Here is a 24,008-nt window from a genome sequence, read left to right as displayed (position 1 = left end):
TCGCTTTGAATTTTGTTTTTATTCTCCTGAAAGTAGTATTTTCTGTCATACAATATATTTTTCTTCATTCCTTTTTTTTCGTGGCATCATTAAGTTTGCAGCATCTTCTTGTGTTTTTGAAACTCATATTTTTGTTCCCAGAATTATGGTCTGTGCTTTGGTGGATATTTAATTACATGTCTTTGCTACAATTTTGTTGATTGAAGCTATTTTAAATACAGCTAAAATCTCTCATCTTTTATTGAAAGTTCCTAACAGAAAATAGCTTATTACATAGTTCTAAATATTGCATTCTGCTCTCATCGTACCTCTGTTGCTTCCTTACGCTCCCACCCATATTTTTCCTCAACTTGATTTTGCGTGCATATCACCTCAAACTTCATTTTACATTTGTTTTGTGTGTGAACATGCCTTGGCAAGAAAGGACAACGCTTCACTGTGAATCTAATTTTGCCTTCTGAAACCTTTTTGTTGTACTTGCTTATCTCTATATTCTGTTTTGATGGCTGCCATCTATGTCTTCAAGTACTATGATGATATATCACAATATGGGGGTGCTGGTGGCCGGCCAGCTTAACATGAGCCAGCAGCGTGCCCAGGTGGCCAAGAGGGCCAACAGCATTCTGGCTTGTATCAGGAATAGCGTGGCCAGCAGGAGCAGGGAAGCGATCGTGCCTCTGTACTCGGCACTGGTGAGGCCTCACCTCGAGTCCTGTGTTCAGTTCTGGGCCCCTCTGTACAAGAGAGACATTGAAGTGCTGGAGCGTGTCCAGAGGAGAGCTACCAGGCTGGTGAGGGGTCTGGAGACCAGGTCATATGAGGAGAGGCTGAGGGAGCTGGGCGTGTTTAGCTTGGAGAAGAGGAGGCTGAGGGGAGACCTCATTGCCCTCTACAACTACCTGAAAGGAGGTTGGAGAGAGGTGGGGGTTGGCCTCTTCTCCCAGGTGAATAATGACAGGACCAGAGGAAATGGTCTGAAGCTGCGGCAGGGGAGGTTTAGATTAGATATTAGGAAGAATTACTTTACTGAAAGAGTGATCAGGCACTGGAACGGCCTGCCCAGGGAGGTGGTTGAGTCACCATCCCTAGGGGTATTTAAGAAATGTCTAGATGTGGCACTTCAGGGCATGCTCTAGTGGCAGAGATAGTAGGGGTTTGGGGTTTTTTTTGTTTTTTGGTTGGTTTTTTTTGTGTGTGCGTATGGTTGGACTCGATCTCAAAGGTCCTTTCCAACCATGAAGATTCTATGTAGTTCTCTTTATTTTCTGTTTAAAATCATGATTTATTTATTCACTTAAAGAGTAGACTCTACGGTGGCCTAAATACACAATGAGGATATTTCTTAGGAATTAGGATTTGGAAATGTCTTATTTGTGGACTGCATTTTAGGACGTGATTTACTTCAAAATGTCATGAAAACCTAGGTAAATCTGTCTTCTGGGTAGAGCTTCTCGAGTGGAATCGCATAAGCACATGCCTGGAAAGCATCAGATTGTAAGGGAGGGGAACTGAAAAATGGATTGTGAGGTGGCTCACAGAATTTAATTTTTGAATGCAGATCTTCTAAAATGAAAGATCCGCTCAGATTCCATACTGTCTTGTATGGTTAGATTATATATACGTTATGCAATGCATCTGTAAACAGAGGAAAAACAACTGTTTTTCATTTGGAAAGAAAAAGGTGAAGATTTTTAAGGTAATAATTATAGTTTGAGTGTTTTTTCAATAGCTATGAATTTGCCATTAGGCAAATGGGCTTTGCGTTTGCAGTGCATAATGTTGTTTGTCTGGTCAGTCACGGTTTTCAACAGTGTGATTCATGGGTTTCAGCCTGGACCACCGGCTTTCTAAAAAGTGTTCTCCGGTGTTGCTAAGAGGAGGATGCTTAGGATATAGTGAGAAGTGATTGCTTCATATCCGCATATGCAGTAGTGCTATAGTTTTTCCAGAAGTTAATGAAAAACGGAGACTGATAGTTTTCTGGGAAGGTGGGATTTTTCTATCCTGTTACACTTTTTTGAAAGCATTCCTTAAAATCTGATATGGAAATGTCTTTATGTCAATAGAAAATTAAGGAGCACTGCTGCACAGAGGGTTACGCCAAACTTTATTAACTGGTGCAAATGTGACTAGAGCTCCTGTTTCTCCAAGCTACTTCTCAAAGCAGCGTATTTCTTGTCTAGCCTGGATTAATTTCAGTCAGGTTGTCTCCATGCTTGAGCTGGTACCATCCAAGTAATAGGACTGATGTCATCAGACTTGACACGATGACTCATACTGTACTTCCAGTGCATAACGCTGGCATCTCTGTCCATCATGTTCTCTTCAAAAGACTAAATGTTGCCAGAGAGAGAACTTAAATGAAAATTGATTCTCTGAGCCTTCACGGGTGACAAGGCTGATGATAAAGCTGCAGTTTCTTCTCTGTATTGTAAGTGCATCCCCTTAGGATGGATCCAGATCGCTTTTAGCATTTCTCTTTGTCCTTTTTTTTTTTTTTTCCTCCTCCTTAACCTGCTTTTTAACATTGAGCCATACTTAATTGTGCAGAGAAATCCAGTCAAACAAAAAATGGTGTCTCTTTTCTGTCTGTTAGCATCCATCAGTACCTCTACTGGTGATTTTTATTTTCTTTTCCACTTAGAATTTTGAATTGTGTCAGGTGAGATATTTGCGGTACCTAAATGAGATTGAAAGCACCTTTTGAGTTGTTTCATTTGTTCAGAAAGCAGATGTTTGGTACTGGGCACAAGGATATTCAGTGCATATGTACGTATATATCAATCAGTATATTCAGGATTGATTTCCTTAATGTTGATCAACATATTCTATGACTAAGGAGCTGAAATAGGAGATTGGCTCTTTCAGTCAGAAGACATTTTTGACTTTCATGAATGAGGCAGGACAAAGACCAGCCAGATCACCCCACCTGAGACTTCTTGTGGAGTGAATGGACCGTCATTTGAGACTGAATCGCCGTTACTAGCACCTCAGGAACTTGGGGGTTTTGGTGGATTTTTTGGTTGGCTGGGTTTTTTGGTTGTTTTTTTTTTTTTTTACCTTAAAAAGTAAAGTGGTTGCACTTTGCCATGTGTTTGATCAAATGAACAGCTTCTAAAGGCATGCTTTGATCAAATCAATTGTATGCTATTCTCTGCGCACTCTCAATCAGTGTCTCTTGTGCCTGGACTATAGCTGGGCAGCAGTCTGATGGCTGATTATACATTGCACGGAACTGTATATACAGCAATCCTGTAGAAATGATAAAGACTGGAGTAGCTCTTGGAGCATTGTGATAGAATAGAGTATTTTACTAAGGTGAGTATTTAAATCTTACCACCACTGGCGATGCTGTTGGGAGACAATAAAAAATACAGCGTTACTTCAGATTGAATCCAATTAGGAGGGTTTTTACTGATCTAGGGTCAGCAGCATTAATTTGCAACACTGTGATGTGTAAACCTTTCTAACAAATCATTTATGGTGAATTTCCTTAAGATGGGCTGTGAGGCAACCTAACGTGTTGCTGCTGAAAGTAGTCACCTTGCTCCCACCAGCCATGTCCTTTGTCTCAGCTAGACACTGATTTTACTTCTTTGGTGAATTAAATCAGCTCAACAACAAAGTAGGTACTTGCTTTCTTCTCCTGCTGGCTCAGGCAGGTAAATCCACCCAGAAGGTGGTGGAGCCAGCAAAAGACAGGTAGTGGAATGCAAGGGCAACATCTGGGACGAAGTAGGAAAGGGTGACTAGGACTATTTCTTCACCAACAGTAAAGTGCTAAGTTGGATGCTCAGCTGTCAAACGGAATGTCACCTTTCAGGAAGCCAAATAATGCTGACAAGTTATTTGGCGTGTGTTTTTTTTTCCAGTTGCTTGATCACCTAATACCAATATTCCATTTGGTTTTGAGGAACTGGATCTTTATCACACATTTCAGTATGTAACAAAAAGGCTGGTACCGTGCATTTTTTTGTTATTCCAAAACTATAACTTCAATTTGTGATGTTGCTAAAGTAAAGTTAGGTCACAAGGAATTCAGCAATGCACTTGGATTTACCAGGTAGAGAAGGTGAAGCATATCCCAGTAAATGCCATTTTCTGTAAGCAGCTCTACCATAACTTTGATGTGGGAAACCCACTCAAGAGACTTTGGAGATCAATATTTCTGAAAGAGCATGTACCTCATTGCTAGATGTCACATAGAATTACTTGTTAAGTTTATCAGTTCCTCTATATTTCATTACAGCAATGACTACAGGCATTTTTTGATATCAAGCAGACATCAGCTTAGATACATGCTAGAGCTGAAGTTTGTACAGCTGCAAAAAACCTCTTTTCTGGTTTTGCCATTTTCCAGTAGAATGTGACTTAACTTCTTTAGGTCATTTCCTTTGCGTGTTCTGCCTTGGCAATCATGAAAGTGCATTTGTTTCTCCGGTAAAGAGCGTCATCTGAGCACTGACTCAATCAAGCTGGCCAGTGCTATTTTGAGCAGCAGGTTACAACCTTGAAGTCACATATAACAGTTCTGGCAAAAAGCTTTTAATATTGTCTAAACAGTATGCTGAGAAGTTTCAAAATGTTGTTACAGAAAGGGAATTCCTATTTCAACAGAAATACTGTTACCTTTTTTTTTTTAGGTATGTTTATTACTAACCAGTTTTTTTAAATGCATAATATACAGCAAAATTTAATTATCAACTGAAACGACACCTTTTTTCTTTTTTTGCATGTGTTGTATGTCTTTAAAAACAACTCACTAGCAAATGCCCCCATAAAGAAGAGAAGTCTATCTCCATGCTGGCTCTTGAGTTTTCTCAGTGTTTGTGTGCCATATGGTTTTACAATAAGGAAAACAAAGGCATGTAGGTGTACTAAAAGAGGAGGAACTAAGATAAAACTAAAGAAAACTAGTAGACAATTTGGTTCATTAAATGCAAAAACCTTAACACAATACTGGGTATACCACAAGCAGGAAATATACCATCACAGTGCATTAGAGTGTTTCTTTGGGGTAGTATTTTCTTAAAATGAGTTGGAAAACAGAAGTTGCCTGGAATAGTGAAGAAGAATAATTTTTACTATTCTGCATTTAGTAGTTCATCGCTTTCCTTTTTGCTTTAGTCCTTTTTTTAGGAAAATCAGACCTTTAGAAAAGTAATTGCTATAAAACCTCCATGTTTCCAAAGCACAGAAATGACATAGCTGTTGTATTTAATATGGACTGCTGAATGTCACTATTGAAGGTCATATCTAGTTATGCTAAATCATTAACCTGGACCAACATTTGCATTCGTTATTACTTTGACATGGAAATACTTCAATGCAATAATAGCTGTTAGTTTCTCTGGATCGTCTGGGTGGTTCTCCTCCCGTTATTTGGTGGATGCATTTCTGCTGTTCTTGCATTCCGAAGTTAACCTTGTCCAGTATGGTTTTCCTTCCTGATTCAGAATTAATGGTGAGGAGAGGAAAAATTGTGCTGACCTCTGAGACTTTTTCCCTCCCCTCATTTCTGCAAAGCTCTACAATACCTTTTGGTGTGGCATCCTAGCCTAAGAAAGTTTGTCAGCATTGTCTGTACAGTGGTCTCATATGTCAGGAGTTAGGCACTAGAAACATGCTTGAATCGGTATTAGAGAAGTTCACTTCCAGCAGGAGCAGCGCAAATTCTCATCTGGGAGAAGTGAGTGGTAAGCAGGAGTAGCTGCTGATAGCTACAATAATACCAAGACTGGAGAAGTCCGTTCCTTTCCTGTGCCAGTGCTGACATGGCAATTTGGTTGTCATTTCTGCAGAATCGTTATGGTAGCACAGGGGCCTTTAGGTACAATACTAAATTCTTCTTGGCATTGGTGCACGGGTCTGATGTTTTATTCCCCACTCCATTCAAAACAATTAAAAAATGGGACATTTTCTGTTTCACTGCCAAGGGATTTTATGCTTCTGAAAACTTCAGAGAATTTCCTCTTCTAAAAACACTTCCAAATCATTAATTTTCATCACCAAAGAAGAAAGTTAATGTCAGGATTTAAGACATAATCTGTGATTAGTATATGATTTCTGCAAATCTGGGTTATATGTAAGAAAGTAGTCTCTCCAACTACCACTGCAGATGCTTCGCTTTTATATCGTTTAATTCAATAGACAATTAATATCTATTCAATCCTAAAACTTTGTCTGGCATCCTGTGTCTCTCTTTTGGGGAGAATAGAGGCGTGTTGCTGAGTAGGGAATGTATTGTGAGCAGAATTCAGGGTGGAATTTGTTTTGGGTGACTTCAAGCATCTGCAGTATAGACATCTGCACTTAAACCATACGGTTCTGTATTGAAAATACACTGATTTGAAAAAGGGGAAGTCAATTTTCACTACTCAGTGAAAGTCCACTTTGTGGACTTAAATGCCAATGTTTGAAAGAAATCCCATTTCTTCATAGGGTATCCCACTTGGATGCCATTATAGGGCAGAAAAATTTGTGTGCTTTCCAACAAGATCTTTTTGGAGATCCATAGTGCTTGTTGCAGCAGTATCAGGGCACCAAGACTTTTGAATCCTGGTCCAGTCAAGTGACTTGGTGGCTATACTGAGGCCGAGAAGACTGCTGTGGTGCTTCGCACTCAGAGAATTAGTGGGATTTGCTTTGTAGAATTCAAACTAGAAAGAATTTATTTGAGACTAACAATGAATAGATTTAAGAATGAATAAAGGGTAAGGATAGGTTTCCATAGGTGACCTTTAGGTCCCAGATTGCCTACTAGTGACTCTGGCTTCCCCTCCACATGCACAGTCACAATTTTCTTTTCTTTTTTTTTTTTTTATTTCTCTCTTAATTTCAGAATACAGCACTTCAAACAGCTGATGTTACATATGAATGCCCAGAAAATAACTAATTTTACCGTATAATTCTTCCAGCTACTGCGTTGTTTGCTTTAGTGTGTTGTGTGAAGTACCATTCAAGGAACAAAGGATTACAGAATAAGTGAAGAATTACAGAAAAGTAGCAGATCTTTGATAGGAAGATTTATCAGTCAAATTTAGCTTGGAAAATCTCATCTCTCTCTGAAGAGTTGCATAGGGAGAAGTTAGATTTCTGGACTAGGTTCTTGTTATGAGCGTTCAGTTCAGGGTTAGCTGGCTGATGGGCTGACTTCAAGATTTCAGAGAAGTCACTGTTAGGGCTGCTATCTGTTAGAATTCGGTGAGAAATGCAGACCAAAAAACCCCAGATGTTCTGAAAAGAACTACAGAAATAATTGCAAATAACTGCCTACAACTGTGTTAATTTTCCTGTAGAGTATTATTTTGTTGCTAATAAAATATGAAGTATTTTTTCCAAATACATATGCATCCCCACATGATATACTGAGCAGTAAATACCAGAGTCGCTGTAGTCACGGTACCTTTACATTGTTCAGATTTTTGGTTAGTGTGTTTTGAATTTGAGTCCAGCTTATCTAAGTATAGTCCACTTAATCTTAATGGATGAAATTTTCTTACTACATCCTCCACTTAGTACCTTTCTGCTCAGTATGACTTTTAATGAAACTTCAGAATAGCAGTAGCTGCTCAGTATCTAATATTCAAACATCATTTAGAAAGACATCCAGAAACATGTTGTTTGATCTTGCAGTGATTTGTGATACTTTTTTGTAAAGCAAAGTTAATGGGACAGCAGCCATGTTTATTTAAATTGGTTTAAAATGTTCAAGATAGTTCTGAATTGTAAAATGTACATTTGTTTAATCAATAGAAGGTTTTATCTGAGATTTTATCTATTTTAAAAAGCTGATCATCTGTATTTGATCATCATATCAACATAGAGTACCTGTTCTTCAAATTAAACACCACAAATACATTTTTACTGAAATTTATTATTTTAATTATTTTTACATTTAAATTTTTTTTATTTTCACATAGGGAGACAATTTCAAAGAAGAACGCTGGGCACCTGTTGACAAAAGCAAAGCAGAGGAAAAAACGAAAAAGAAACAGAAAAATGAAAGGCAATCATACGGAAATTATGAAGAAAAAGTTAGGTGGAGCAGCTCATCATCCAGTTCCAGATGACCAGGACACATCAGAAAGCGAAGAGGATGATTCAGAGGAAGAAAACAGCAAATCATTGTGTACGTTCAGTGAAGGTCCAGAGGATCCAGTAACAGTTTGTGAAGAGCAGCCTAACGGTGATGATGAAAGCCTGAAAGAGGCTGCAGTGGTTTCAAGAGAAAATTTTCATGTTGCCATGTCTGAGGTCTCAATGATGTCAAACAGTCCACTGAAAACCAAATTGCCTGTAGAAAGTGACAGTTCACTTCTAATAGATGCAAAATGTTTGTCTACTGAAAACCTAACCAAAAATGCATTCGGTAATGAGGAAACAAATCAAAGGTCCACAGAAAATCTTTGCAGAAGCAATTTCCTAAAAATAAGTAATGATAAAAATTCCATCCAGCAAACAGAAGGCATCGCTGAGGATTATGACACGCCACAGTTAAGCACCGAAAAGAAACTCGGATCGTATCATATTATATGTGAATCTGGCATGGAAGCTAAGCTCTTAAGTTTAAATGGTGAAGAAAAAGAAATCTCTCAGCGTTACAATTCAAATGTACGTGATAATGTGCCTAATAATAACACAGAGGACAAAGGTGTATTAAAAGCAGAAGAGAACAGCTCTGATGCCTGGGCATTTTTTTCAATGAATTTACCTAGTGAAGAATTGCAGCTGGGCTTTGATACACAAGTTTCTCTCTCTTCTTGGTCTGAGGATAAATTTGTAGGTGAACAAAGACCCCAAAAAATGAGGAAACCTAAACAGACTCATACGAACAGTTCAACACACCTAAACTGCTACTGGTCCAACAGAGGATTGGTAAAGGAAAAGCATCAGGTAACAGTAACTGAGGAGGCTGGCAATGTAATAAGAAATGGTCCGTCGGCATCTCCAGCTGGTGAAGTGCACTTTGATCCCCTTGTGGAAGCCAGGAGCACTCTTGTGCAATGTTCAAGTGAAGTAAACGTTCCAAGAAATGGTGCTGCACCGATTACATCGAAGCGGAAAAGATACAGAAGAATTGTCAACTTGGCACCAAAGTTTAATCTACCACGACAGCTTGCTCGTAGTACAGAGGGAGGGAAGGAAGTCCCAGTAAAAGATGATCTTCCCCAAAAAAGTGTTCTGGAAGTGGAGCAAAAGAGCTTTCTAAGGAAGGACCTTGGAGATGAACGTGAACAGGACTGTGCGTTGCAGGAATATTCTGCTTTTTACAGTGGCACTGAGGCAACCTATTCCCTACCCACCCCGGATGCAGATGCTCTGTTAGGTGATATTTCTTACATTCATTTGGGACAATCTTCTCCTATGCCAGAATATTCCTGCGGGGTTTGTGTAGTTTCCAGGACGAAGGAGGAGCAAGCTAGAACTCTTAAGCAACAACAGGTAGTTGATAAAAAAGACAACGGGAGTGAACAAATTTCTTCAGAGGTTACGAACAGCCAACCGGATATTTTGTCTTCTGTTAAAGTTGTTTCTGAATATCCAGAAGATTCTAGCATATTGGCAAGCTGCAGTGAAAATGTGCATGGAGCAGATGACCCTGAGCCAGCAGAGGCCTCACAGGTTGAAGACAATGAAGATGTGAATATGAAATGTAGTTTTCTGGGACTTCCCTTATCACTAGGATTTGCTTTTCAACTTGCGCAACTCTTTGGTTCTCCAGGTCTTCCACTGGGTAATACTCTTCTCACTACTCCTATGTAAAAAACCAATCAACCAAAAAAAAACCCACCCCAAAACATCAAACGCAAACCCCACAACCCTCCCAAAACCCCAAACAAACAAAATCCCCACACCCCAAAAACCAAACCAACCAAACAAAACCACCCCTAAAGCTCTATGATCAAATACTCAGGTTTATTGCAGGTACCAATTAATCAAATATTAATCCTATTGAAAGGAGTCACTGCTGCTTTGGTCATTATTTTATTTTTTATTTTATTTCTTACTTAAAATCTTCTTTAGTCGTTTGTCAAAGGTACCATTAGGTTTGGCTTCATATTTGTGGTCTCTTTAGTAACAAAGGCTTACTAACTTTAAATCCAAAGCATGAAGCTCTTGTTAATGTTTTAATACATCCTACTGAGTAAGACTTTACTGTGTTGATTACAAAACTAGATGAAAACATAGTACAAAATGTTGTTCTCTTACATAAAGTTTGTGTGTTTTGTTTTTGTAGTCCATCTGGTACCATTCCTTTTTTCTTTATTTAGTAAAGCTTTCATAAACCCTCATGATACTGTTGAAAATCTTTCCCAGAATCTGATTTAATTTGTAATTGAATATCAAACTTACAAGATGCATTTTCTGATAGTGAATACCTTTTATTTATTCATGCATGACTAAGAAGCATAAGAGTCTTTTATATTTGCCTTCCAGAGCTCCAATTGTCATATTTTTTGTACTTTAATCATTTTAAGTCAGCGGTAGAAGTATGATGATCAGTCCTCAAAGGAGTTGTGTGTGGCAACCGTGATTTCCAAATTTACTGCAGGCCGACTAACATAGCCCTACAGAGCTGTAGCCCCAACAACAACCGCCACTTGTTTGGAAATCACCCCAGGAGGTGGTGCTGGGTACGCAGCTGCTGAAAGAGCCACGTTCCCTGTGCATAAAGTTCTGCAACTTCTTTGGTCCAAATTTAGTCAGTGGGGAAACAGTAACTTTGATTTGGCCAATAAATAGGATTAAAAAACACAGACTGGTGGGTTTTTTTCAGCACATAGACCTTTACACCTGTTTGTTTCAGTAGAATTTAAAGTTAAGCATGTATTTTCATATGAAAATTTTAAGATGACAACTGAAGAGGAGATTATGTCTGTTTATCTGCCCAAACTCACCTCAGGATTCTTTGGTTTTGTTGTAAAAGTCGGTGGCAGTGCTGCCTGCCAGAACAGTGATGCAAACCACTGGCAGCGTTACTCGGCTTGGTCCCCAAAGGACCTGCAGTGGCGCTTGATCTAAATCTGGCACCGCACACCAAAGAACTTGACATACGGAGCTGAAACAGAGCAGAGAGGTACTGCTGGTACATACAAAACATTTTTCTTCTCCAAACTTCATGAGTCTTCGTATTTGTGATCTTAAATGTCATGATCTCAGAGGGAGTTGGCCACGACTTGAAAACAGGGATCTTCCAGGAAAAAATTAAAAACAGGCATTCAGAAACACTCAGTTAGGTTAGTGAACCAAATGTCATTCTTCTCTGAGTCAGTAGCAGATAAAATTCTCTGGTGTTTTAGGTGAGTTTCCTTTGGAAATAACCTTTAAGAAACACAAGCCCACCCCAGTATCCCTCTGAAGCTCTGCCAGCTTCTGAGTGCTGTTTGTTGGAGTTGTTTTTCCATCAAAATTGCACCTGCTGTCTGCAGAAGCCTTGCCACATTCTCATTTGAATAATTTTCCTACATTTTCAAAAAGTCCTATGCTTTTTTGTGGCCTGTTATGCATTGATAGGCTACTACTTATTCATGTGCTCTTTTGAGCTCTAGTACTTTACAACACTTTAGAACACAATTGCAGTGCATTTTTATTGAAATTATTTTGGAGGGGATATTTTTGGTAAATAAATGTCTTTGGTTATTTATAAATGAAAGACTTAGTTGACTGACTTGCTTGTGTGATTCTCGTATAAGGGTAGAATATAGTTTAGTCTGTTTTCCTGCAAAGAATCTGTTCTCAGCTTCTAAACTGTGTTAGAGTTAAAACATTTTAGAAAGTAATTTCTTTAGTAACAGTGCACAAATTTCTATAATGAAACACTTTAAAAGTTGTTACTTAAGCTGCATTTTTTTAATTTATGGCCTGAAAGCTTTTTGTTTTTCTCGTTTGTGCCTAGTTTCGGGGGAGTATATAGGGGAAATGAAAGTATGGTAGGAAAGCCTTTGCCTAAAAAAAGAAACCGAAATAAAATCTCCTTCCCCGCCTCCCCCTGCCGTGCACTGGCCTTAAGATTCTAGAAAACCTAAATTCTGACTTCGCTGCTGGCTCATTTAAATATCTGCTGATTTTATTATTTTTTTTTACGTCTATATATATAATGTGTGCAAAAATTGTAATTCAGTGATATATTTTGGCTATGGAGAGATCTGAACACTCAACTGCAAAAAATATTTTCTTCTGCAGAATCCTTGTTGCCAGATGATTATATAGTTCCTCTTGACTGGAAAGTTTCAAAGATGATCTATTTACTGTGGAAGACCTCTGTGGAGGTACGAATTTTAGGGGATTTTGGAAGGCTTTCCAATATTCCAGGTGTAAAGAGGAATTCTTCAGTTCATAAGCAAGATGATGTTCTTTGCTAAGTAAATTTGCTTTGTTTTTTTAATACCCGCGATGAGGAGATGGATGTTTTATGTACTCTTCTGAATATTTCCAGAACCAACTTTTGGCCATGGTGTAGGGTTCAAAGACCAGCTTCAGAAATGTATACAAAGTAGTTGAAGGAGGGGAAAAAAAAACCCAATGGTTTTCATTGATACTTATGTCCTGACCTGGCCTGTGTTCATTATGTACAACCTACCATCATCCAGTTGTTTTCCTTCCTGTGGTTTTCTCCCAATGTCTGAGCAAATTTCATCTTCCACTACCTGTAGCTTCTGCACGGCTACTTCAACCAAGAGGTGTAGCAGAGAAGTCATTCTGAGTAACTGACGGCAAATTAACTCTCCTTGTGTAGTTGGAAAGTGTTAACTTACAAATTACGTTTCTTTCCTGCTGTGACTGTTGCTTTGTGAAGGTTTGTTTGTATTTAAGGAGCACTGTAGTGTCAGGTAGTGGAAATGAGGAAAATCCTGTAAATATAATGAAATAATTATAAATTATTATAATTATGTAGTAATTATAAAATAGAGCACGGACCTTGTTCTTTCCCAAAATAACAAAATTTCTTGTCACATACCTTCTTCTTTTCTCTGGACTGTTATTATCTATTTCAGGAAAAACAGAAAAATGGATTGGAGAGTGGAAGCGCCGTGGCTGGTAAGTGTATTGTGATAGAAAAATTGTATGAAATAATTCTCGTTGAGAAGAAAAAATAGTTAATGGTGAAGCGTGTTGAAGGTTTTCGGCACAACTCCTCTTCCTACAAAAGCACTAGGATGTGATAAATGAATTTGTGCCTCTGTTGATCGTATGCACGGTATGGCAGAGCTACAGTTGCTGTGAATCATCACTTCACATTCCCAGATGCAAATGCTGAAATTCCTTGCCTTTTAAAGTTTCCCATATGGAATTAATCCAGTCCTTGGCTCAAGTTTACCCATTCCAGGTCAGAAAGACGTTTAGCATAAAGTAGTTTTTCTTTAGACTTTATTTCTCTGAATGGTTGAGCATCTTCAACTTAATTAATGATCACTAAAACTTGCCAGCATAATAATAGGTCACACACTTGAGCAGCAAGAGATATCAGGGTCCATGGGAAGCGTTGGGGTTGCATTAATTCCTGCAATGTGGAAGTTATGGGATAAGGTTGATGGTTGCCTTTTCCATGATTTCCATATTAGTTTAGTATAATTTCACAAGTTCCATAATATGAGATTAAAAATATACAATAGTAGCTCCCTGGAAGCTGATAGGATTTGATGTCTGACATAGAAGTATTCTGATGAAATAAAAGCTTCTTCTAGAAATATTCTACCCTGACATCATAAAAATGACAGAGTAAGTGAGATAATTTCAGGTGTCTTTGACTGCAGTTTGTAATTTCTTTATTTTTAGATGATATTATTAGTCTTGAAGATCTAAATAAAAATTGCCAGGACAATCAAGACTCTTCTGAAACTCTTCCAGAAACGGAGCTGTTTCAAGGGTTGACAGAGGAGAACATCACGACCTACACTAGCACTGGCTGTCTGGATGCCGTGTTTCATCAGTCATGACTGACCATCTTAAATTCTGCATGAAGGAAAGGGTAATCAGTCCCACTTGTGAATGTGTTTCATTCTTGTATCGTGTTTTACCAGGCATCTAAAGAACATTGTTTGTTATAATTTTTAAGGTGCATTTAGTATCACTCAACTCTATTTTTTTTTCTTCAAGTTAGAGCTGAGGTTTGTGTGTGGGGTTTTTTTTTTAAAGCCTGAATGGGGAAAAGAGAAGGCAGCCTTTTGTTGTTAAAGCCATACAATTTTTTTTTCTCCAAAACCTAAAACCTGCCTGGTGAAGTCAAAGCAGTGGTCTAGGATGCCCAAGAGCTGGACTTTATTCCCAGTTTGATTATTGTGGCAATCTGTTGCGAGTCATGTCATCTCAGTCCTATTTTCCCCGTCCCTTCAGCATGGAGAGCAATCCTGACTCCATTAAGGGTCTAATTATGAAGAGCACTGTATGAGCAATAAAAAAGTATTTCACCAAGTTATGAAAAAGTGACGATTCTGCCAGCAGGAGGTTGCAATAGGACTCCATATATTGAAGTGTTAATTTTTCATGAATGTTTTTCATTTGGTGTGACAAAGTGTGCTACTGAGTATTAGAAAGTACGCTGTCGTGTTCATGCTTGTCTTGTGAATTTTTGAACCCTTTGGTAACTTGGCAAAGTTTCTCCAGTTTGCTTATGAGAGATATTCTAGGTAGATTGTGATAAGAAGGAATGAATTCTGGATCCAGCTGGAAAATGCTAGTTTAACTTCTTTATCATTTTCCATCAGTTGTTCTTTCCAAAGTGGAAAATGGATTAATCCGTAGCTTTAAAACGAGTAAACTGAGGTACGTGGAAACAGAATAACTTGCACCATGAGCAAACTGAGCCAGAAAAAAATTCCAGATACCAAGCTTTAAATTATTCCCATCCAGATGTCACAGGACCACTGGAATATCCTCCACATGGGGTCTGGCCAGGGGTCTGTGTCACCCGCTGTCCTGTGCCTGACCTGAGCATGAGTCGATAGCTGGAGGCAGACATGTGCTGTGTTGGGACAGTTACAAGAGCAGAAGTTCACGTTTTAGAAGGTTTCGTAATTTTCACAGTGGAGGTTCATGATGGAGGTAAAACAGTTGAATAGTTTGAGTTGGAATTGAAACCTCTTGAATGGGGATTGATTTGGTTATCATAGAATCATAGAATGTGTTAGGCTGGAAGGGACCCTTAAAGGTCATCTAGTCCAACCCCCCTGCAGTAAACAGGGACATCTTCAACCAGATCAGGTTGCTCAGAGCCTCATCAAGCCTGGCCTTGAATGTCTCCAGGGATGGGACGTCCACCACTTCTCTGGGCAACCTGTGCCAGTGTCTCACCACCCTCATTGTAAAGAACTTCTTCCTAATGTCTAATCTAAACCTACCCTGCACCAGTTTAAAAGCGTTGCCCCTCATCCTATCGCTACATGCCCTTGCAAACAGCCCCTCCCCAGCTTTCTTGTAGGCCCCCTTTAGGTACTGGAAGGCTGCTATAAGGTCTCCCCGGAGCCTTCTCTTCTCCAGGCTGAACAACCCCAGCTCTCTCAGCCTGTCCTCATAGGAGAGGTGCTCCAGCCCTCTCATCTTCGTGGCCCTCCTCTGGACCCGCTCCAACAGGTCCATGTCCTTCTTGTGCTGAGGGCTCCAGATCTGGACACAGTATTCCAGGTGGCATCTCACGAGAGCAGAATAGAGGGGGAGAATCACCTCTCTCGATCTGCTGGCCATGGTTCTTTTGATGCAGCCCAGGATTATAATGTGTTTTTATATCGTTGATGAAAAAAATGACACTGCAGGTCGTTTGCTGCTTAGCCTCTACCAACCAGCGCTGTAGGAAAATGAGGGGAATCTCTCTGAACCATGCAGTGGAGACATCACTGATCTTGCAAGGTGCTGTCAGCACAGATTATTAATCGCATCAAGAACATCTGGTAGTGGTACTGTCCTCTTACATAATCAAACACTAAAATATTTGGTAAATATGAAAATATTTGGTAAGCAAATAAAAAAATGTTTTCACCAAATACTTAGGCCCATGTCAGCCACAAATTTTCGTAAGTTACCTATTTATAATATTGCAAATGCGAACACTCCGCAGGCAAAATTTTTGCTTATGATACTGACAGGCTGTCTCAGTGTGGATTTGTAACCTAAGCTACTACCCAAAAATGTCCAGGTTTATTGATTAAAATGTTTTTATGCTAAAGAAATAAACTTGGAGAGCACTGATGGTCTGAAAAGAAACATCATTGAACCCCAGTTTGTTATGCGATGTTGCAGTTAATATTCTACAGCACTGGTTTATGTTAGTTCCAGAGAATATGGAATTAAAGCAATGCGTACTTTACCACAAAAGAAGGCTTCCAGTCAGCGTTTGGTTTTAAAAAAAAAAAACACAAGGTATTGCACACTCTGCACAGAAGGACTTGGTGATGAAGATCTGTGCTGTGATCGTGAGGTTAAGCTGGGGGTCTCCTGATGCAGATGAAGCCTATGTAAGGGTTGATTGCTGCAAGGTCCCATCCTCCTTACAGCAGCCTCGGTGCTCAGCAAAGCCTTTGATTTGGGACTGCTGAGATGGTTAGGGCTTTCTATTGGGAGAAGGAGGGAAGTTAGTCGGGGTGTTTTTTTGTGTGGTGTTTTTTTTTTCCTCTTGTTGAACATTTGAAATGAGTCAGGGAAAGTCCTGATGGCTGTTGGAGGGTGAGGATGAGACACCAGAGGTCGGGTGGGTTGAGACTGCTCTGGAGCTGGGTCTGCTGCCTTGGGCCAAGCTGTGTGGTGGCTCCATGCTGCTGAAAACAGGCAGTGCCCTTCCCAGCCCTGCCCCCTTGACCAGCTCTGGCACTCGCTGCCTGACACGAAGCCTATAATTTAACCTGCTAACCACACTGGATAGTTTTCTGCTGGGCTGGAGAATTTAGATAATCTGTGTAAGGTCACATAGCATCCTGGGCTGCATCAAAAGAACCGTGGCCAGCAGATCGAGAGAGGTGATTCTCTCCCTCTATTCTGCTCTCGTGAGATGCCACCTGGAGTACTGTGTCCAGATCTGGAGCCCTCAGCACAAGAAGGACATGGACCTGTTGGAGCGGGTCCAGAGGAGGGCCACGAAGATGAGAGGGCTGGAGCACCTCTCCTATGAGGACAGGCTGAGAGAGCTGGGGTTGTTCAGCCTGGAGAAGAGAAGGCTCCGGGGAGACCTTATAGCAGCCTTCCAGTACCTGAAGGGGGCCTACAAGAAAGCTGGGGAGGGGCTGTTTGCAAGGGCATGTAGCGATAGGATGAGGGGCAACGGTTTTAAACTGGTGCAGGGTAGGTTTAGATTAGACATTAGGAAGAAGTTCTTTACAATGAGGGTGGTGAGACACTGGCACAGGTTGCCCAGAGAAGTGGTGGAGGCCCCATCCCTGGAGACATTCAAGGCCAGGCTTGATGAGGCTCTGAGCAACCTGATCTGGTTGGAGATGTCCGTGCTTACTGCAGGGGGGTTGGACTAGATGACCTTTAAAGGTCCCTTCCAGCCCAACACATTCTATGATTCTATGAAAGTCCAACTCAGGGCAGAAGCTGGGGCCGGGGAGCAGACGGGGCTGTGCTGCTACGGATGTGAGGGGGAGGATGCGCAGGGCTCCCCGCTTGGGTGGCAGCTGGCTCTGACAGCAGGGACCGCACATTGTGCAATCATACCTTCAGATGATAGACTGCTTTTCAGCTTATACAAATGTTAGGATGTTGAAGAAAATTTTTTTTACAAGTATGTGAAAAGCAAAAAGCATCTCTTGAGGTTTTCAGTCGACTCGTGCTCGCAGTCAGGCACAGGATACAGGGTGATGCAGACCCCTGGGTATTCTAGTGGTTCTCTGAAGCCTGGATGTGTAAGCGCTGTAAAAGGCAGGTGAGTTTTTCTGGTTGATGGAGCCCCTGGTTTTGAGGGATAAGGTGGTCTTTCCTCTCCACAAAATCAGTTTCTTCTGGTTGCTGATTAAAACAGACTTGCGAAGAATGATGTCCCAGAGTGGCTGTAGAACTGCTCAAGCGAACAACTGTAAATGTTGAAATGGATTTGACTTCATCAAGTGTCAGGAGAAAATAAAAAAAATTTAAAAAAAAAAAAAGGAAACAAAACTGAGGCATTCCTACCAAAAGCTTTTTAAATCATAGAAAACAGAGAGCTAATATGATCATTTCATTCCCTTCAGATTTGAGAGTAAACTAAGCATTACCAGCTAAGTGCGACTTAACCTGTTAGCCGGGTGATCATGCTTCTGTATTCATGTTGTCCAAGGGTTCTTTTATTCAAATGGCAGACTGAACGGTCATGGTGTTCCTCTGTGAGAGCACAGGGTTAATCTCAAGTTCTTGTGAGAGCTCCTTATTGCAGCATTGGCAGCACACCAGCGTTTGTTCTGGAGATTAAGCAAGAGATCCTGAATTAAAAAAATGCTGAGATCAGTGAAAACAGCATTATTTTAGGGCCCAGAAGTTCTCCTTGGACCAGGACTCCCAAGTGCCAGATGATCTACAAATGTAGAACGAGACGACAAAACCTCATGTCAGTTTAAGCATTTCTCTGCAGGATTGCTGCAAAATAAGAGCTGGCATGTTTGGGTTTGAAGCGTAGCGGTCACTTTGCAGTAACTCCCTGAAGGAAGACTTCCTCGGTGACAGCCCGGTAGGGTCCAGGTTTTGATGAGACAAATCTCTGGAGGACACGTGTTACCTGTTGCTCCTCCTTTCCCTGGATGTGCTATTCCTGTCGCTTCCTTTTGCTGGAGGCGGTGCTTCCGCAGCCGGAGAGGGAAGCAGTTCAGCTCTACCATCCAAGGCATGGAAGCATACGGAAAGTTTTCATCGAGCTGAAACAAATTGTCCTAGAGCCATGCGGTCAGCAGGACGTGTCTAGCTGGGACAGGCAGGACTGTCTTTTGTCTAAAAGATACAAAGATATCTAAAAGATACAAAGCAAACTAAAGCAGTCTTCCACTATTGCCACAGAAAATATCATCCCATGGCCAAACTTCCAGTTGCTACTTTTATTAAAGAAAATATATAAAATGTATGTACTATATAAAAAAAAATTTATCTATCCTTTGACATTTAACGACTGATTTTAAACAAAATGAAGCAAGAGAAAGTGTATAGGATTATGACCAGAAAACCCCACCTGCCTTTTACAGTGCTTCCCAGGAAAACCTGGCCTAAAATTTACTTAAGCAGAGAGCGTAATTACCAGGGAGAATAAGAGTTGCCCAGAACGGTCTTTCTAAAGCTCTCAGAAGAGAGTAACAACCAGGTTGTGCTGGTGCTTCACATGACCTTCTTCACTTAGCGGCCTGTGAGGTCCTGAGTGAATGTAAAGGGGAAAAACATGCAATGTAATAAGATGTAGCTACGCTACAGTAGTATTGGTTGAATGGCTATTCATTATATAGTGTTTGTGATGTGGAGAGGGGAAAAAAATAATCCACTGCATTACTCCTCTTAATTTTCAGCCTTGAGAAGATTGCTAGGTCCTTACTGTCCCTAGTTTTGACATCCAAGTTTTCTTCTCTTCCTTTATCAGTCTCCTTGCGTTTTTTATTTTTCCTTTGCTTTCTGTCATTTGCTTCCTCTCTGTTCTTTTTTATTATTTTTTTTAAGAAATAACCAACAACTCAATATAAGAAAGAGAGAGACTTTTGAAAATATCAGACCCTTCTCATTCTGAGGGTCCGATTTGCAACTGTTAAAGTCTTTCTACAGCCTGTGCTGTTGTGATATTTCAGCAGAATCTCTTCTGTTTCATTACAGAAACTTCTCACTTTGATTGCACCATGGAAGGACTTCGGCTGGCCACGAAGGATTTTAAATGTAAGGAATAACCTGGAAGAAAGTAACCGCTGGAGATTTTCTGGTGTGAATCTTTGGCCATCTTCCCCCCACAGCTACCTAATATCAACCTCTCTGTCCGCATAATAAAAATCAAAATTGAGATAACTTTGTGCGTGGCAAAAGGTCACTTTCTGAAGGCGTTTGGGATGTATACCTTCTCAGTACATCCTCGAGTGTGGTACAGAGAGACAGAAAGCGGAGACCAGTAAGCAGAAAGAAGGTGTGTGTCAGCATGAGGTGTGAGCTTCAGGCTCTGGTGTTTAATTCACTTGTCTCAGGATCCCAGACGTCGCCACATGCACTGGTAGTGATGCCTACAGGCAGGGAAAGGTGCCTGTTTCTCTGTTGTTAATTTGGTGTCTTACCCTATTTCTTACCTTTTGTCCTGTCACTCATAATTACATCCCAGTCTCTTTACAACGTCAAGTAGGCAAAAGGCTTCATCTGTTGTTCCTGTTCTTTCATTCAGGGGTGCACAACTTGTTTTCTCCTGAGACCAGGCTTAAACCATCCCATCAACTAGAGTCATTTGGGACTGCAGAAAAAAGGAGAAAATTTCACTCTAAACCCAATTCAAACACGCTGGAGGGAAGATGCGTGTGGTAGACTGATTAGACCTATAACTAAAATTGGTAACCAGTAATTTGATGTTTTTGTTAGTGGTATTCCTTTTTCCATTTTTTACTTAAAATTCTTATGATGTGAGGAGAATTTAAGCTAAGAGCAGTTGTTTCTTTTTTTTTTTTTTTTTTTTTTTAAATGTTAGGGCTTTCCTTCAAAATGAAGGGTAATATCTTCAACTAGAATAGTAACCTTACTGGTACCAACTCCTCTGTTACTGAGGAAATGATCCCAGTAACATGGGTGGAGTGTTCGTTTCCTGGGGGAGATGAGCAGTGGAAATTAATAAAACCTCAACAGTAAAAATCTAAAATTTCGCTCATATAAATGTCTATGTAAGGCCCACAGAGGTATCAGAAAAGTGGGAAATATTTGCATATGCAGAGTGAACTAAATTACATAGGTGATTAGTTTCATCCCATGTTTTTAAAATACAGTTTTGTGGTGGTTTTTTTCCAAGGTGTGATTGAATTCATGAGTTCTTTTTTTTTCTGTGAAGGCTGTCAACAGGGCAAGGCTTTTCCACCAGCTCTCTGTTGCTTTTCTGGAGAAGCACGGAACTACTGGGAGGTGTTGCTGTGGGTCCATAAAATGTGACCTGTTCTGTGCATCTGTCTTTAAAGTGGTGCTTGTGATGCCCGGGAATGGAGTGCTGAGGTGTCGCGGGTGAAATGTTTGACCTGGTTACGATTTAGCAGCAACTCAAGATTTATTAATGGTTTGAGGCGGATCACAAGGTTGACTTCTAGCAGCACTTAATCATTAACCAATTTAAGGATTAACAAGGTGATTCGGTAGAATATATTATAATTAAAACTGCGACGTAGTTACAGCTTGGAGAATGGCAAGATTCGCATTAACTTTTTACAGGGTGTCCTAAAACAAAATGTGTGTATGTACATGTGTATAAACACAAAAGATACAAACGTGCAACTCAAGGAGTCGCACAGACGCTACCCAAGTCTTCAACTGCACCAACGAGAGTCCCTTCACGGCGGGTGACTCCTCCAGCCAATGGGTGCCCTTTTCCACTCCTCACACAGTGAGAAATATTTGGATCCAATGAAATATATCGACACCCACACTCATAGAGGCCAATGTGTATATTCAAACACGTAGAGAGGTGGATGGAAGAGGCTAGCCTGTCGTTAATGTTTCCCGGTCCTCAAGTTTAGAGTAAACACTCACAATGCATCCGCATTCCTCAAGGGGCAATAATTTGAGCCTCAAGAAGTTTGACTTCGCCCTGGCTCTTTGTAGGCAAATGGTCTTTAAACCTCGAGAGGGGTGTCCCACCTCAGGGGAGGTGCTGGTCACAGCCCGCTGCAATCCAGGAGTGCTCAAAGAGTCTCAATGAGAGTAGCTATTTGTAGGGTCTGAGGAAATTGACTTTCATCAGGTACTTTTCCATTTTGGTCCAACTTAGACAATAAAATATTCTTGTACTTTCCACCAGTTGCACAAGCCCAAAACTTGCTAGACTTTCAAGTTCTGGTGTCCCCCCGCCCTCTGGGCCATGACACAGGTGCACATGTATGAGGCAGTCAGGAGGTTATTGATGTCCACTGCCTTGGACAAGCCATGCTTCAATTATCATAGAATGGTTAGGTGGTGTTCCTCGAGGGTCAGTACTGGGACCAGTGCTGTTTAACATCTTTGTCGGTGACATGGACAGTGGGATTGAGTGCACCTTCAGCAAGTTTGCCGATGACACCAAGCTGTGTGGCATGGTCAACACACTGGAGGGAAGAGATGCCATCCAGAGGGACCTGGACAGGCTTGAGAGGTGGGCCTGTACGAACCTCATGAAGTTCAACCAGGCCAAGTGCAAGGTCCTGCACCTTGGTCATGGCAATCCCAGGCACAAATACAGGTTGGGTGGAGAATTCCTTGAGGGCAGCCCTGAGGAGAAGGACTTGGGGGTGCTGGTGGACGAGAAGCTCAACATGAGCTGTCAGTGTGCACTTGCAGCCCAGAAAGCCAACTGCTGGCTGCATCAAAAGAAGTATGGCCAGCAGGTCCAGGGAGGTGATTTCTGTCCTTCTGCTCTGCTCTGGTGAGACCCCACCTGGAGTGCTGTGTCCAGAGCTGGAGTCCTCAATGCAAGAAGGACATGGACCTGTTGGAGCAGGTCCAGCAGAGGGCCGTGAAGATGATGAGAGGGCTGGAGCACCTCTCCTATGAGGACAGGCTGGAAGAGTTGGGCTTGTTCAGCCTGGAGAAGAGAAGGCTCCAGGGAGACCTTATAGCAGCCTTCCAGTACCTGAAGGGGGCCTGCAGGAAAGGTGGGGAGGGACTCTCTATCAGAGAGTGTAATGACAGGACCCAGGGTAACGGTTTCAAACTGAAGGAAGGTAGATTTAGATGAGATATTAGGAAGAAATTCTTTCCTGTGAGGGTGGTCAGATACTGGAACGGGTTGCCCAGAGAAATTGAGCAGCCTGGTCTAGTAGGAGGTGTTCCTGCCCTTGGCAGGGGGGTTGGAACTAGATGGTCTTTGAGGTCCCTTCTGACCCGAGCAATTCTATGATTCTGTGGGTTTGAAGGGACCTTGAAGATCATCTAGTTCCAACCCCCTGCCATGGGCAGGGACACCTCCCACTAGACCAGGTTGCTCAAAGCCCCATCCAGCCTGGCCTTGAACACCTCCAGGGATGGGGCATCCACAGCTTCTCTGGACAGTTGTGTATCCTAAGTTGGTGTGTGGTCCAGGGAGGGGGAATCACACCAAGGACCGAGTGGCCCGGGATGGAGGGGGTGGAGTTGCACCACCACATGAGTGTAGACCTAGTTCATGATGCCGAGGTGGCTGGTGGGTTCACCCGCCATGAACAGGAGGAGGAAAGCAGAAAGCAAAGTGTGGGGTGTGGTGGATCAAAAAGAAAAGTGTGCTTTGGTCTTACCTGAGGTACCAGTGGCAACAGAACAGTTAGTTTGATTTCAAGGAAATGCCACTCAAGGGTTAATATTTGTTTCCTACTTTTGTTTATTCAGAGAGAAATCTGAACGCCTATATTTTCTGTTACTGAATACTGACCTTCCAGAATGCTTAAAACAAAAATAAGTTTTCAAAATCTTGCAGTATTCTTTTATGGACAAAAGGTGATTCGTCTTTTAGTAGGGTGTTGCCAGTTTTAGTTTATTTTAAACCTCCCCTGTTATCTTTGAATTTCAGAGTTTATGTATCTTTCCTGTCACTTTTTTACCCCACCTGATTCAGCTGGCGTTAGTGTGCCACCTCCCAGGGAACTCGGCTTTCTCCCGGTTCGTGAACACTCTCTTTAGCACTCTTTGCAAACTCTTAAACCTTCAGGGTTTAAGTTTTAAACTCTTAAACCTTCAGGGGTGTAGTTCACTGGCGGTGTGACCCTGTGACATACCCGAGGCTGGCTTCTTACCAAGAAATAATACTTTTGGTATTGATATGTTGATTTTTTTATTATAATTTGATATTATTTTATTATAATTTTTTATATTGCTATTTTGGTTGATGCTGTGTATGGCTCTGAGAGGGAGAGCGTGATACCACACTAACTATTTTTGGTTTAATTGGAAAC

The 24,008-nt window shown here is 41.1% G+C and overlaps 1 protein-coding gene across 8 annotated transcripts in view; it reads left to right on the top strand.

Annotated features, from left to right (window-relative positions):
- The window catches only part of LOC134514502 (NEDD4-binding protein 2-like 2), a 45,651-nt gene extending 25,164 nt beyond the window's left edge, over positions 1-20,487 (top strand). For 5 of the 8 annotated variants that reach the window (XM_063332436.1, XM_063332409.1, XM_063332417.1 and 2 more), the window contains 5 exons: positions 7,923-9,736; positions 12,187-12,272; positions 12,999-13,041; positions 13,780-13,972; positions 19,750-20,487. In XM_063332436.1, the coding sequence (XP_063188506.1) occupies positions 7,923-9,736; positions 12,187-12,272; positions 12,999-13,041; positions 13,780-13,940 (2,104 nt within the window). In that variant the 3' untranslated portion in view covers positions 13,941-13,972; positions 19,750-20,487. Of the gene's footprint in view, positions 1-7,922; positions 9,737-12,186; positions 12,273-12,998; positions 13,042-13,779; positions 13,973-19,749 lie in introns of those variants that run through there. The other 3 variants (XM_063332426.1, XM_063332452.1, XM_063332444.1) reach the window with 3 other exon arrangements.
- The last annotated feature ends 3,521 nt before the right edge of the window (positions 20,488-24,008 follow it).

Source organism: Chroicocephalus ridibundus, chromosome 1 (genome assembly GCF_963924245.1).
Source record: "Chroicocephalus ridibundus chromosome 1, bChrRid1.1, whole genome shotgun sequence".
Taxonomy (NCBI): domain Eukaryota; kingdom Metazoa; phylum Chordata; class Aves; order Charadriiformes; family Laridae; genus Chroicocephalus; species Chroicocephalus ridibundus.
Note: the sequence above shows the minus strand (reverse complement) of the source record. Positions and strands in the feature narration are given on the sequence as shown.